At 42.9% G+C, this 13,687-nt stretch overlaps 1 protein-coding gene across 2 annotated transcripts in view; it reads left to right on the forward strand.

Annotated features, from left to right (window-relative positions):
- Positions 1 to 10,839, forward strand: part of LOC108796573 (neuron-specific protein family member 1) — a 64,040-nt gene extending 53,201 nt beyond the window's left edge. For both annotated transcript variants that reach the window (XM_018568067.1, XM_018568066.1), the window contains exon 5: positions 10,120 to 10,839. In XM_018568067.1, the coding sequence (XP_018423569.1) occupies positions 10,120 to 10,320 (201 nt within the window). In that variant the 3' untranslated portion in view covers positions 10,321 to 10,839. The remainder of the gene's footprint in view (positions 1 to 10,119) is intronic.
- The last annotated feature ends 2,848 nt before the right edge of the window (positions 10,840 to 13,687 follow it).

Here is a 13,687-nt window from a genome sequence, read left to right on the forward strand (position 1 = left end):
GGGTACAGCTGGCTCTGCCTCTAGATAGGCAGAGCCAGCTGTCACTCACGCAGCTAGGCGGATCCCGACATCCATGTCGGGATCCGCTCCGGCGTCTCAGTATACCGCGAGCTGTAGCTCGTGGTATACTGAGCTTAGGGTAACGGGAGGACGCTAGTTTGTGTCCTCACGTTACCCTAAGGAGAACTATGGGGGAAAACACTGACCCCATAGTTCTCCTTTAAGCTTTAAAAATGAAAGCGAGAATCCGATTGGTTGCCATGAGCAACTGCTCCAGACTGTGTTTGCTCCAGTTTCGATAAATTCCTCTCTTTGTGTTCCATACCAGAAATGTGACTTCCCCCCGTTGGGTTTGTGTTATGAGTCACTCTGTTGGGGATCCCATTTTTGATCTGATGTTTCTATAAACTGAAGCTGTATATTTACTGCCAGTTTTGAGTTCACATTGGTCTGAATCCCGATGTTCAGTCATAATTTTGGGTGGAAGATTTCTTCTACTTTAGCGAATACTTTTACATGTGTAGTTCTCCTTTAAATTGAAAATGTCAGCAAGCCAACTCTAGACGGAGTTTATTGTCGAATGATCCCAGTGTGGAAACTTTGGAAGCGGCTCTGATCCTGTCATCATATTCTGGAAGATGGTCTGATAAGAGCCCTGAAAAGCTCACCTTATTTATAGCTGTATAAAATGGTCTGATTCACCCAGGTGGAGCCGGCATTGCATTGGTCGGACATAATAGGCCGCTCCACCCAAATTCTCCCTCATTGTGTCTATAGAGACAGAGCACTGCAGACATTGCATCAACATGCAGAGCCGTAACCAGCAAATGCAGCGAGCACGTCCATCCTCCTCCTGTGCTGACACTAATCCCATCGCCATTAAATAAGTGAAAATCCTTAGCTGTGCAGTCCAGAGACACAGATTCACATATAGCCATTCAGATTAACCTGCACATGATTTGGGTTAATTGATAATCTTCTGGTGATCTGGACTGGCTAATGTCATGTCTCTCTGGATGGCTCATGGTTTGCCATATATATATATATATATTTTATTGTGAGAGCGGAAATCTGGTAAATTATTCAGCTCACAATTGCTGCTGTTCAGTAATTGGATCCCAAGAGTATATTGGCCTCGGCAGCAAAGGCTGAAATTCTGTTCTTTGACTGACACGTTACGAGATCCGGGCTGCTCAGGGGCTCTGCTTACAAGAACTGTTGTCTTATAGGATGTCTGTGCTGCCATGGCTGACCTCCTTCTATCAGTCATCTGTTTCTGGCTTTAGTGTCTTCTCAGTCACTGACCAAGGATAAGCATGAAGGTTAGAAAGTCACAACTCCTGACCTGCATCCAGGTCGGAGCCTCAGAAAGAAGTTAAGCCATTGCATCAGCATGTCAGGCAAGCAACTAGCACATGGATAGACAACTATAGCACTCCAGCTGTGCTGAAACTACAAATACCATCATGTCTGTGACTGTGTTGCTATGCCTCGTGGAGTTTGTAGTTTCACCACAGCTGGCGTGTCAAGGTTGCTAATGCCTACCTATGTACTAGCATCTTCAGAAGAAGGGGTAAATAACAGCCAAATTCTCTCAGTATATGTTTCCATTAAATTGACCCATTCAGGACAAAGTGACAGGGTCTCTTTAACCCTTTTGCTGCCAGCGATGTATGCTGTACGTCGCTGTCAGCGGGCCCCTCTAAACAGACAGCCGCTGGGACTCTGTTGGTCAGCTTTACACTGGAAGTGATTCTGGCAGCTGAGTTGCCACCAGATTTCTTTCTGGGGCCGGTAAAGCGTACACCTGCCCGACCCCTAATATCACCTTAAAGAGTACCTGTCACCTTCAATATACTATCACATAGGGGGATTACAAACCCCCTATGTGATAGCAATGAAATAAAAAAAAAAGTAAAAACAAAAGTTAAAAAAACATTTAAAAGACCCCCACGAATGTGCGCATAGTAACGCAAACATGCGTCGGGTGTGCCTACGTACCAAAATGTTGATTGTGCTACACGTTAGGTATTACCATGTGTGACAGAGTGAGAGCAATAATTCTACAGCCAATGTTCACAGTTAACTCTAAACTAATGACCTGTATGGGGTTTTATAATGTCACCTATGGACAATCTGGAGTACCGTATTTTGTTGCCGTGTTACGGGCGCACAAGATTTTTAAGCTTGGCGTGTTGGGTATCTATTCATGCGACGTAAAAAATTTCAACTGCCACTATTTTAGGCTACAGGGTCTCTGCTTTGAGTAAATATATAATTATCAGGGATTTTAAGTTTTAGGCCCATAATGTGGATTATATCATTTGTGCAAAACAAAAAAAAGCAGCAAAAGGGTTAGAGGCCATCATTGACCCGGTTATACAGCACCCCCCCCCTCCCCCCCACCACTCCTACCTCCCTCACAGATACTGCAATATACCAGGCATTGGCATCAGCAGGACAGGTAGTCATGATACCATATGATGGTCATGTACCAGTGTCTTGAATTGGCACGGTGACAGAATACAGTGACAGAGTGAAGAATAGTGGATGGCTGGAACTGACTTCCAGCACAGGTAGTGAACCAATCAACAGAAAAGTGAATTCAAAGCTGAACGTCAGACACAAGAACTATTCCTTTATAGCCACACAGGATATAAATCCACTTTGTATGCCTTCACAAACCCAGTTATCACCATGTAAAAATAGCAGTGACATCATCACTTTCCTGTACATAGCTTGTGCAGAGAGCAGAGCTGTGGGAGGGGCCCAGTAGGCTCCACCCACCACAGGCTGTCTGTAGAAATATAGGGGGGCCGAGACAAGACCAGTCACCCTGCACAATGAGAGAGAGCAGCAGTGACTGGTCTCTATTATAGGAAGCTCCTGCACAGAGGCAAACTGCACTGGATTACTGCACAGATCCAGAAGATATATAAAGAGCACAACAAGATTCAAGGAATATTACACGACTTGTATTTAGACAATATTCTTCCTTCAATCTTTGTGTATTTCTTTCAGATCTATACTGTAAATTCGCCTCCGTGTAGGAGCTTCCTGTAATAATGTCCAGTCACTGCTGCTCTCTCTCCTTATGAAGGGTAACTGGTCTTGTCTCCGCCCCCTTCTGTAGTTTTTTGTAGGCCTGTAGTGGGTGGGGCTTGCTGGGCTCCATCCACATCTTTGTTCTTTGCACAGGCTATGCGCAGCACACTGATGATGTCACTACCTTTAATAGGTAATATATGGGTTTTAACACAAAGTAGATTTATAGCCTTTGTGGCTATTGAAAAATACACTATATTGGCCCACCCTTTGCCGCTATAACAGCTTCAACCTTTCTGGGAAGGCGTCCACAAGGTTTAGGAGTGTGTCTATGGGAATGTTTGACCATTCTTCCAGAAGCGCATTTGTGAGGTCAGGTACTGATGTTGGACGAGAAGGCCGGGCTCGCAGTCTCCGCTCTAATTCATCCCAAAGGTGTCCTATCGGGTTGAGGTCAGGACTCCGTGCAGGCCAGTCAAGTTCCTCCACCCCAAACTCGCTCATCCATGTCTTTATGGACCTTGCTTTGTGCACTGGTGCGCAGTCATGTTGGAACAGGAAGGGACCATCCCCAAACTGTTCCCACAAAGCTGGGAGCATGAAATTGTCCAAAATGTCTTGGTATGCTGATGCCTTAAGAGTTCCCTTCACTGGAAGTAAGGGGCCAAGCCCAACCCCACACCATAATCCCCCCTCCACCAAACTTTACACTTGACACAATGCAGTCAGGCACGTACCGTTCTCCTGGCAACCACCAAACCCAGACACATCCATCAGATTGCCAGACAGAGAAGCCTGAGTCATCACTCAAGAGAACACGTCTCCACTTCCCTAGACTCCAGGGGCGGTGTGCTTTACAGCACTGCATCCCACGCTTTGCATTGCACTTGGTGATGTAAGGCTTGGATGCAGCTGCTCGGCCATGGAAACTCATTCCATGAAGCTCCCTACACACTGTTGTGCCAATCTGATGGCCACACGAAGTTTGGAGGTCTGTAGCTATTGACTCTGCAGACAGTTGACGCTGACCCCGCTCTGTCATTTTACGTGGCCTACCACTTCGTGGCTGAGTTGCTGTTGTTCCCAGTTGCCTCCACTTTGTTATAATATCACAAACACTTGACGGTGGAATATTTAGTAGCAAGGACATTTCACGGATAGATTTATTGCACAGGTGACAACCTATCACGGCACCACGCTTGAGGTCACTGAGCTCCTGAGAGCGACCCATTCTTTCACAAATGTTTGTAGAAGTGATTAATACAATGCACCTGGAGACTTTTTTTAAAACTTTATAGAAATATAATGTAAAAAGTGATTATTAATGCGACTAAACATATTTTCTTGCTACAAGCACTTGCTATGCGTCCTTTTTAGCAATGCAGTACAGTGAGTGTGCTTTGTAGTTCCTCTCTCTGCACCTGTCTATCAGTCTGCTCAGACTTGGTGCACATGATACAGGTTTGTTTTATCTCAGCACTTGTCACATGTACAGCTGATAGGAGAAGGATCTGAAACCTGGATATAAAACTGAGAGAATCTTGTGGAAGATGATGTTCTGTTAAATATTTCAATACCCGCAGCTCATTTGTATTCACTGAGATTGCAGTGTAGGTTCCCTTCAGATAAAATAATTGGTCTTAGTGCTTGGAGACTTAAGCTGAGATCACAGATTTTTCTGCCTGTCTTGTCTATGGGGGACAAATACCATTAAAGAAAAACTCCGGGCGAACAAAAAAACTTACCAGTACTGCAAGGAAGGAGTGCTTGCTTGGTCTAGGGGGCTCAAGTAAAGCAGATATACTCACCTGATCCTTGGTCCTGCGGGGTTGCTAGACCGGTGCCCGCAGCCTCTTCTCCCCCAGTCTCTGTTGGTCTAAGGATCACCGACGTCCTCATGTTTAATGCATTTACCTGCATTAGACGCGAGGAAGCCCAAGGGCATTCCATTGCCGAAGTGGAGGGAGGGAGAGGTGAGTGTAGACCATTGCTGGACCAAGGATGAGGTGAGTATATCTTCTTTATTTGACCCTTGTAAACAAAATGAGCACTTAACCCTTAGGCCTCATGCATACTAGAAACGGCCGTCATGTACAGCTCCGTGCTGAGCGCACGGGTGTATCAGGCAGCTCCCGGGAAGGACAGGTGCTGCGTGTGATTAGTACGCAGCCCCTGTCCTTCTCTATGGGACTACGTGGCTGTACACCGCCCTATGCTCACCCGCCCTGCACGACCGTATGCTGACAGAATGGATCCTGTCTGCGTCGGAGCCAGGACACAAGCACCCGCACGGACCTGCACTTGGGGTGAGCGTAGGGCGGCATACGGCCGCGTAATCCCATAGAGAAGGTCAGGGGCCGCGTACTAATCGCACGCATCGCCTGTCCTTCCCGGGAGCTGCCCGATACGCATGTGCACACAGCACGGAGCTGTACGTGCCGGCCGTTTCTAGTGTGAGTGAGGCCTTGCAGTGAGGAGGTGGCCCCACTGCAAGGGTCCATTTTTTGTTTACACAGAGTCCTTTTTAAAGGTGAAGAGGTTTCAACTTAATTTCATCAAGCCAACATTACCATTGACAAGCAGCCACCAAGAGGTACCTGGAAGATCGCTGGTTGTTTTCTGAAGTAAGGGGAGACACTGACATGCCCCCACAATGTCTTCCTTGAGACTGGTTGTCAGAGGGCCATGGCAGCCTTCATTGCGGGATGTCAATGGACCTGTCAGTGCTCTGATCTCACACCTGGACTGTATACATACCAAGCACTGAAATGTAGTGGCCCTTAGGAGGATGAATATCAGAAAACACAATGATGGGCATTTATCAAAAGCGGAGCAGACCAAATCTGGAGCAGCTGTGCATGACAACCAATCAGCTTCTCGCTTTCATTTTTAAATCGTAACTGAACAAACTGCTTTGATAATTTCCCCCCAATGTTCTTCTCTGTGCCTTCTTCTCATTGCCTATATACATCTTGATAGGCTTTACTTTGAGACAGGTTCACTTTAAGCCGATGGAAATATTTCATTCTAATCTGTTCCAATTATTAGACAGGACAAAGATGCTTCTATATATCAATCGTGTACTGGAGAATTAAGGATCTCTCATACAGTATGATGTATGAGCCCAATAATGTATCCCTACATGATGTATCAGCTTCCGCTCTCTGTCTTCATTGGACCTATTCAGTATGCTCCCAGACATGTCCACTCTCACTGCTCCCTAACATTCCAATCAGTCAATGTCAGCTGCAATATCTGCAGTGCTCCATCAATAAATCACCGCTCTCTAGCTAATGAACAGTATGCAGACAGCTTGTTATCAGACACACTGCAGGTAACTGATAGCAGGGAGCTAAAGGAAAATTAACAAAGGTGTGTACCAGCTTCTTGGCTGAAGCAAGAGAACCGGTCTAACGCCTTGTAAGAAAACTGGGAGCTGCAGCAAGTACAAGCCATGAAACTGAGCACCTCTGTCAACAGAACATTCTCAACACCTAGAGTCCTACATCAGCACATTTTTTTAATCAATATTATTAGGATGTGCTACAAAAAAAGGATAAGTACACATTCTTAATGAGAGATGTAGAACCACCTCCCTTACCCTCTGCACCAAAACCATGAAAATAGCTACATACCTCTGCTCAGATGAAATCTTACTACTGTCTGGTCCTGCCATAATGTAGACTCACATTGTTCCCCCCACTATTACAGTCTGGCCATTGAAAATAATGGCAGTCTACACACAGCATGTGCCAATATGAGTACAGGAACTGGGCTGATTGGTGAGTCTTCAGACCTGTCCTGGACTGAATGTTATTGGTAGCACATGAATTACAGAGAGGTAGTTACAATAGGTGTTGGAGGAGATTGTAGGAGGAGATTGAACCCCTTCATGTAAAGTGTTGAGGTTAGGTTTGCAGATGCGGCTTGTGTTTGACACCAGTTTGAGACCATTCAGAATTCAGTGCAGGTGCAGTTGACCTGCTTCAAGCTTCTTTTGCATTCCCGTTGATATGCATAAGAAGTAAAGAAAAGTTCTAAAATGAACAAAAGCCCTGAGGTACCTCCAATAAGAATAATGTCCAGTTTTCAGAAATCCATTTTTAATACAGCAGGCATTGAGTTGTCAATGCTCGCTGTGGTGCTGTAGCCACCATCAGTTGTCTGCTGTTGTCGAACAGAGTAGAGTAAGGAGACCCTGCGCCATTCGCTGTACTAGTCACTAAAGGCTCACAAACAGTCAAGAAGGAACACTGCCCCTAATTTCTAGGGATGCACTGATACCAGTGCCGATACTTGGCATTTTCATGAGAACTACCCGGGTTGCAGCGGTTGCAGCTGGGACCTGGCTCAGGTGCTCCACCACTGTCCTGAAAGCATTAGTCGATATTGTTTTAGAAAAATTGTCACATGACAATAAACAAAAATGTATCAGTAATTGTATCTGTGAGTACTTGGGCAAGTACCAGTACTTGTACTTGCAGAAATGGTATCGGTGCATCCCTTTATATATGTTTATAAAAACAAAATCGTACATTAAAACAGAGATGTACACATCCCAGGAGCTCCGTGTGCTCCTTACACATGACAGCGGCCTCCTAACCTTTGAATTGTTCTCTAGTCTAGTCTTGGAGCTGGAAAAGTATCTGTACTTCTACCGAGTACTGTACTTGGTATCGGTGCATCGCTACTAATTTCCATACAATACTCAGTCTTCTGTACTTTAGATTAATGCTGTCCATCCCAATTCTATCGACAGCCAGCAGACAGGAGGCTACATCTCGGTAACATTCTGATGTAAAAGGCTGGATTCACATGGGTGCAGAAGAGCATCTAGTCCCATTAATCAGGGCACTATTCATCAGGGGAGCAATGGTCCAACTGGACATGCATGAACACTGCTTCACCAAGGTCATTTATGAGGCACTTGGCATAGGTCAAAGTAGCCTGCCAAGTGCCTCCTTTTGCCACCCACGTGAATCCATCCAAATAGGTAAACCTAATATTCTAGAAGCTGTGCCATTGCCATTATACAGTTGCATGTTTATGTTGAAAAAGACTCCAATCCATCTACATCAGCCTTACAGGTCTGTCATTTGTGTTCCTCTAAGGCAAAACAAAAACTCCTGGCCAACTGCTGCCAATAAACTTTCCAGACAGCGGAAGAGCAGTTGGATGAGTTGCCTGGATCAATATTCTCATATTATCCTTTAGTAACTCTGAGGATATTGTGAGATAACGACCCAACACTGGCTCTAGAAGCTTTCCAGTGGGCTCCAGAGACTGATATTTGAACATTTCAGATGGAGTAAGAAGGATACAGCACTAGTTTTTACAATGAGGTTCATTTGCTTGCAGACATTCACTGTATCATATGGGCAAAAGAAAAGCTTAGACGAAAGGAATAACTTGGCGCTGGGCTCAGCCAAGGCGGGCATGTACTCACCATTCCATGAGATTAGGCCATCGCTAATGTCCTTAGCAGACTCCAGAGCAGCAGAGCACAGCCTCTCCGTTTGTGTATTGTGGGATATTAATTAGTTCAGATATTTTAAGTGCATGTCAGAACATTCTGTACTAATTAGGCCTATTTTAAAGACACAAAGTTAATGTTGTAGAGAGCACATAATACTTTCTACTGCCTGCTTTGTACCAAACCCTGAGAGAGATGAAAACGATTTCTTGAAAGGGATTCACCGTATGAAAAGAAAACAAAATACTGGTGTAAATGAAACTTTGATCTCTCTCATTTGATTATGTGCATATACTGGATGTACATATATTTAGGCCGTGCTTAGCCCGGTGTGATATGAAACATTTCTCTGAAGTTACAGCTTCCCTTTGCTCTTATCTTTTAACTGATCTGGTTGGCTTCATGTACATGTGGGATATAATGAAGTATATGCCTTCATGTACCTCTGTAAGCTTCATATTCCTCCTCGCTGCACCCCGACAGCTGTATGCAACCAGTAGTTATAACACCAGTTCCACATTTCCACAACTCTTGCAGTAAAAATCAGTTCTGTATGCAGAGGTTGCCACAAAGAATGCCTGTGTGCAATGACCAGTTAACACAGCACTGAATTTACTATATGGACCACGTTTGTAAATGGCTTCTTCTCAAGGGAAAATAAATTCAATTCAGTTAAAGTGTATACAAACCATATATATATATATATATATATATAAAGTGTATATAAATGTATGTATGTATATAGCTGGAGTGCCGAGTTTGCCTACACCTGCTCTATTGATTTATAAATGTAAAAATGATCAGAAAACTGATCCTTGGGGGTACACCATTCCCCGCATTTCACTTTCCATTAGTGTTTATTTTCTAACGTGCCCTCCCCTTACAAACCTAGTTTAAGTACTCTTCAAATGTTGTAAATCTCCCATTAACACAACAGATCCCTTTCCATTAATTTACAAACCATCCTTAGCATATATGTTCTACTCCAATGAAAAGTCAGCCCAATTAAAAATATATCCCTCTTGCACCAAGACTTTAGTCATCCATTTAGCTTTGCGCTCATTCCTGTGTGCTAACTTGGGATAGTCAATATTCCAAAGAAAATAACTTTGGAAGTCCTCACCTTCTATCCATCTCCAGAACATGAATACAAATCCGAGATGGTTTGTGGATGTAAACGGTGGGAATCATTTGTTAACTTAGCACATGCTACATACAGTACCAGTTAAGTGGCAAACAAGTAGTTGAGAAGGGTCCCCCTTTTATAAAAAAAAAGACCCCTCAGTGGTTGTGCTTGGAGAATGCACTTTCCCAGCAATCATTCCTTTAAGTTTTCCAAATAAGGGTTCAGACATCAAACTCAACTTGACTTTTCATTGGAAATGAAAGACCACTAAACAGGACCTTCCATAAGTGATTTGTTTTCGGAACATACATAGCCATCTGTATTTCTATTTCTGTAGACACAGAAAAAAGTGCACAGTGGGTCAGATTCGCACCATAATATGGGTTCCTTCCTAACATTTTTTTTTTCTTCTCAAGAAGCCAAATAGCCAAAACATCTTCAAATTACTAACTGACCTCTTTCCATCCCTCTACAGAACAATCGATGCATTCCTGCAGCCCTGGACAACTACTACACCGAACAAGACCCCAGCACCCAGGGGAAGTTCTACACAGTCATAAACCACTACAACCTGGCCAAGCAGACCATCACACGCTCTGTATCACCATGGATGACGGTTCTGTCGGAGGAGAAGCTATCTGAGCAGGAGACAGAAGCCTCACAAAAGTCCGCTTAGCTGCCAAGCTACAGTTGACCTATGTCGAAGGGAACTAAAAAGGAACTTAAAAAAAAATAAAAAAAACACGATTCACTTCTCTGTCGCTCTGGCAGTCAAGTAGTTAAGGTTCATTTAGAAATTACTTGTATTATGTTTAAAAAAAAAAAAAAAAGTGCGCTTCTGTTTACTGATATCGCTGTGCATACATACCTGTACAGAATGTTAATGGTACATCAATAGCTGGCAAATCCAACCTAGCTAACTAATAACTTCATAACATGGAAGGCTTGCTTATTATCTCTTTTTGTAACAATTATTTTAAACAATGCGGATACATTGACTGAAAGTTATTTACAGGAGAAAAAGTCAAAGCTAGGAGCAAAAAAATTTGGTGTATACTTTTTTATTTTTCCATTAAGTAGAACGATGTGACTTAGAGGACCAAACAAGTACAACATTATTGACTGGTTTTGCCCAGAGATGGCGGCCGAGCTTGTTTTCTTTTTAAAGTGGAACTAAGTAACTGCACTGTTCAAAAACGTTTTGGTCCTCAGTTCTGGATAGAGTAGGGAATGGTTAAGACCATTTCAGGTTTCTTTTTTTGCCATCTGCGTACCATTTGGGAGACTTCCCTTAATTTCCAGTCCCAGAGACACCTGAGGAAATAAGAGGAGATCCCTAAAAAGGTAGGGGAAATCCCCTCTAAAGGTGCCCATACACCTTTTGAATATCGGGCAATTTTCGTTTGCGATCACGTTTTCGTCCGATATTCGTACGGTTGATGGGCAGTGTACAACCGCAAATACTGTACAATCATACGACTTTTGACTTTCCAGCAGGTTAGAAAACTTCTGTCGAATCGTACGATTTTCGCAAGGTTGGTGGCGTTTCCATACGACAAACCTCATACGATTAACACTGCTCATGCGCAAAGGAAAATCCGTGAGGTCAATTAACGAAATTCGTCCAGGTGATTTCTACTAAAGACCGCTCATTGAACTGTGCGATGGTTGGGGCAGGATGGAGCCGTCATACGAAAATCGTACGACGGTTCGATTTTCGTCCGATGATTGCAAGGTGTATGGGCACCTTTAGACAGATGGCATCAGAACAGGTTTCCCATAGGAAAATCTCCTCTTACTTCCTTTCCCTGTGAGAATTCAAAAATGTTGGTTTTCCCATCACCTTCTGTATGGGATACAGTAGCCACTATGACCAGTAATGAGGGTGACATTCTCAAATGGGGACATAGAACCTTTGTCAGATTTGCATTACTGCCTAACCCTTTAACAATTCTAAAAAATACTCAAAGTTTTGGATTTACACTTTAAATACATCTCTGCCCCAAACTTGCTTTTACACCATGTAAAGGCTTCATTGGACCTATAGCTGTCCTATGTGCTGTATGCATTCAGCCCAATTAAATGAGAAGCAAACGATAGTTCATTAATAGGTTACATCCACTTAAAATTGGAAAGCTTTGGGAGGCATGCAGATTCTTATATCACCTGTTATATATCTTACACATCCATGCTTTGCTTTTGCATCTAATTGGGTAAATCAATTGGGTAAGTCAAGGAGTAGAAAGGCCTCTAGAGACAGTAGTTGGAATTTAGACACAATCCAAAAAGAACATTTTAGTGTTTAGAATTACACATAAAATAATGAAAGATAATTTCTGCAATTGTAACACCTAACCCTGGAAAGGCATTATACCATAATACACTCAGCTTAATGGGGTTGATTTACTAATGAAGTAGAGCATGTTTACTTTTCAAAGTGAAGTCTCACTTAGCTTAGAGTAATTTATGTGAAGTTGTAATGACCTTAAAAAACATCACATGCAATGAGAATTAAACAAATTATTGGATGATTGAAAATAGCACAACTTCACCTCCTTCACTAAGCTAAGTGAAAATTTACTTTGCTGAGGGAACAGCCCATAATTTAGTAAACCAACCCTATTTTTTTTTTAAATGGTTCCACTTTATCCAGCACATGCCATTTTCTGCTGAGGCAGATGAATCTATCGACGTAGCCCAAGCACGGGTGAAAATATACATCCCCTGTTTGCAATAACAAATACAAATCCAACATTGGAATGTAAAACATTGGATATTTTTGGATGTTTTTTATACCTTAGTTTGTCGTAGTAGCAGGAAAATTCTTCTGTGAGTGGTGGTTGTGATAATAGATGACAAAAAGACGTGACGCTGGTTTTGGTTTATCGTTTTACAATTGACTATGGGTTTTAAGATTTACTGGTGGTTAACAAGTTTCAGTTGGAGCTTTGCTATTTGCGGTTTTTCTGTATGTGTGAAATGCAGGGCTAAGCTTTTGTTTGGGGGTCAAAAACTGATACACAAATCAATTGTGTTTGTTGGAATAGTGCTACAGATTTTAATTGCCTGTTTTGTATGTTCCTCGAGACTAAAAGGTAAAAACTATGGCTAAAAAGCTTAATTATATCTTATAATATATAACAACAAAAGAAGAATTATTCTGAGTGATGAACTTTTCTTTTAAAGGATGGGTGGGGTCCATATATTTTGAACTTTTAGCCACCATCTTGGACCTTTGTGTGCAGCAACAAAAAGAACCCCCTGAACTCATGCTATACTGGTCCACTAGCTGAATGTCTTCTCATATCTGAAGACTGCCCCTGATCATTAGGGGACCATAAGTGATTCAACAGCAAGCCACCCTTTTGTACAGTAGGATTCATTTATTTAAGTGTCTAATGCCCAATAGCCAGATTCTCGCACTAGTGTCAAAAAGTTGGAATCTGATTTATGTGGGGCCATAGAGAGGTCTTACTTCCTGCTATGATCAATGATTCATAGTGTTTGGACAAGTGTCCATTTTTTCTGCTTCATGTGCTGACAGCCAGTACATGGTGCTCTCATAATTCAGAGTGTCACAGTTAAAGGGAGTCTGTCCTGAGAGCAATACCTGGACTGCCATTGCTAAGCATCTTGTGAAAATAATCCATGCCTGACTGTCATGCTGATCTTTTGGCTCCAGCACTTTATGAGTCTTTAACTCTGAAAAAGCATCTGGCAAGTGAAGTCAGAGTCCTAGAAATGCTTACTTGTTTTGGGTCACAACATATTGAAACCAGAGGGCGAGCATGACTGGGAGGCAACTAGCATTTTCAAAAAAAGGGCCACATTGCCATCTCCCATATTTTTGTCACAAAGGTTTCCTTTAAAAGAAGGCCCCACTTTAGACTCTAACTCCCGTAACCCCTCCACACTTTGAGATTCTGGTCATCTGCAGCAATCCTTCTCTCAATTGTTAAGTACCTACGGACTTAATCAAGAAGGCAAAGTGTTAAAACCAAAAGGGGCCAGTGAGGATTCATTGTTTGGTAAATGCATTTAAA

The sequence above is a fragment of the Nanorana parkeri genome, unplaced genomic scaffold (assembly GCF_000935625.1).
Source record: "Nanorana parkeri isolate BGI_ZX_2015 unplaced genomic scaffold, ASM93562v1 scaffold1134, whole genome shotgun sequence".
Lineage (NCBI taxonomy): Eukaryota > Metazoa > Chordata > Amphibia > Anura > Dicroglossidae > Nanorana > Nanorana parkeri.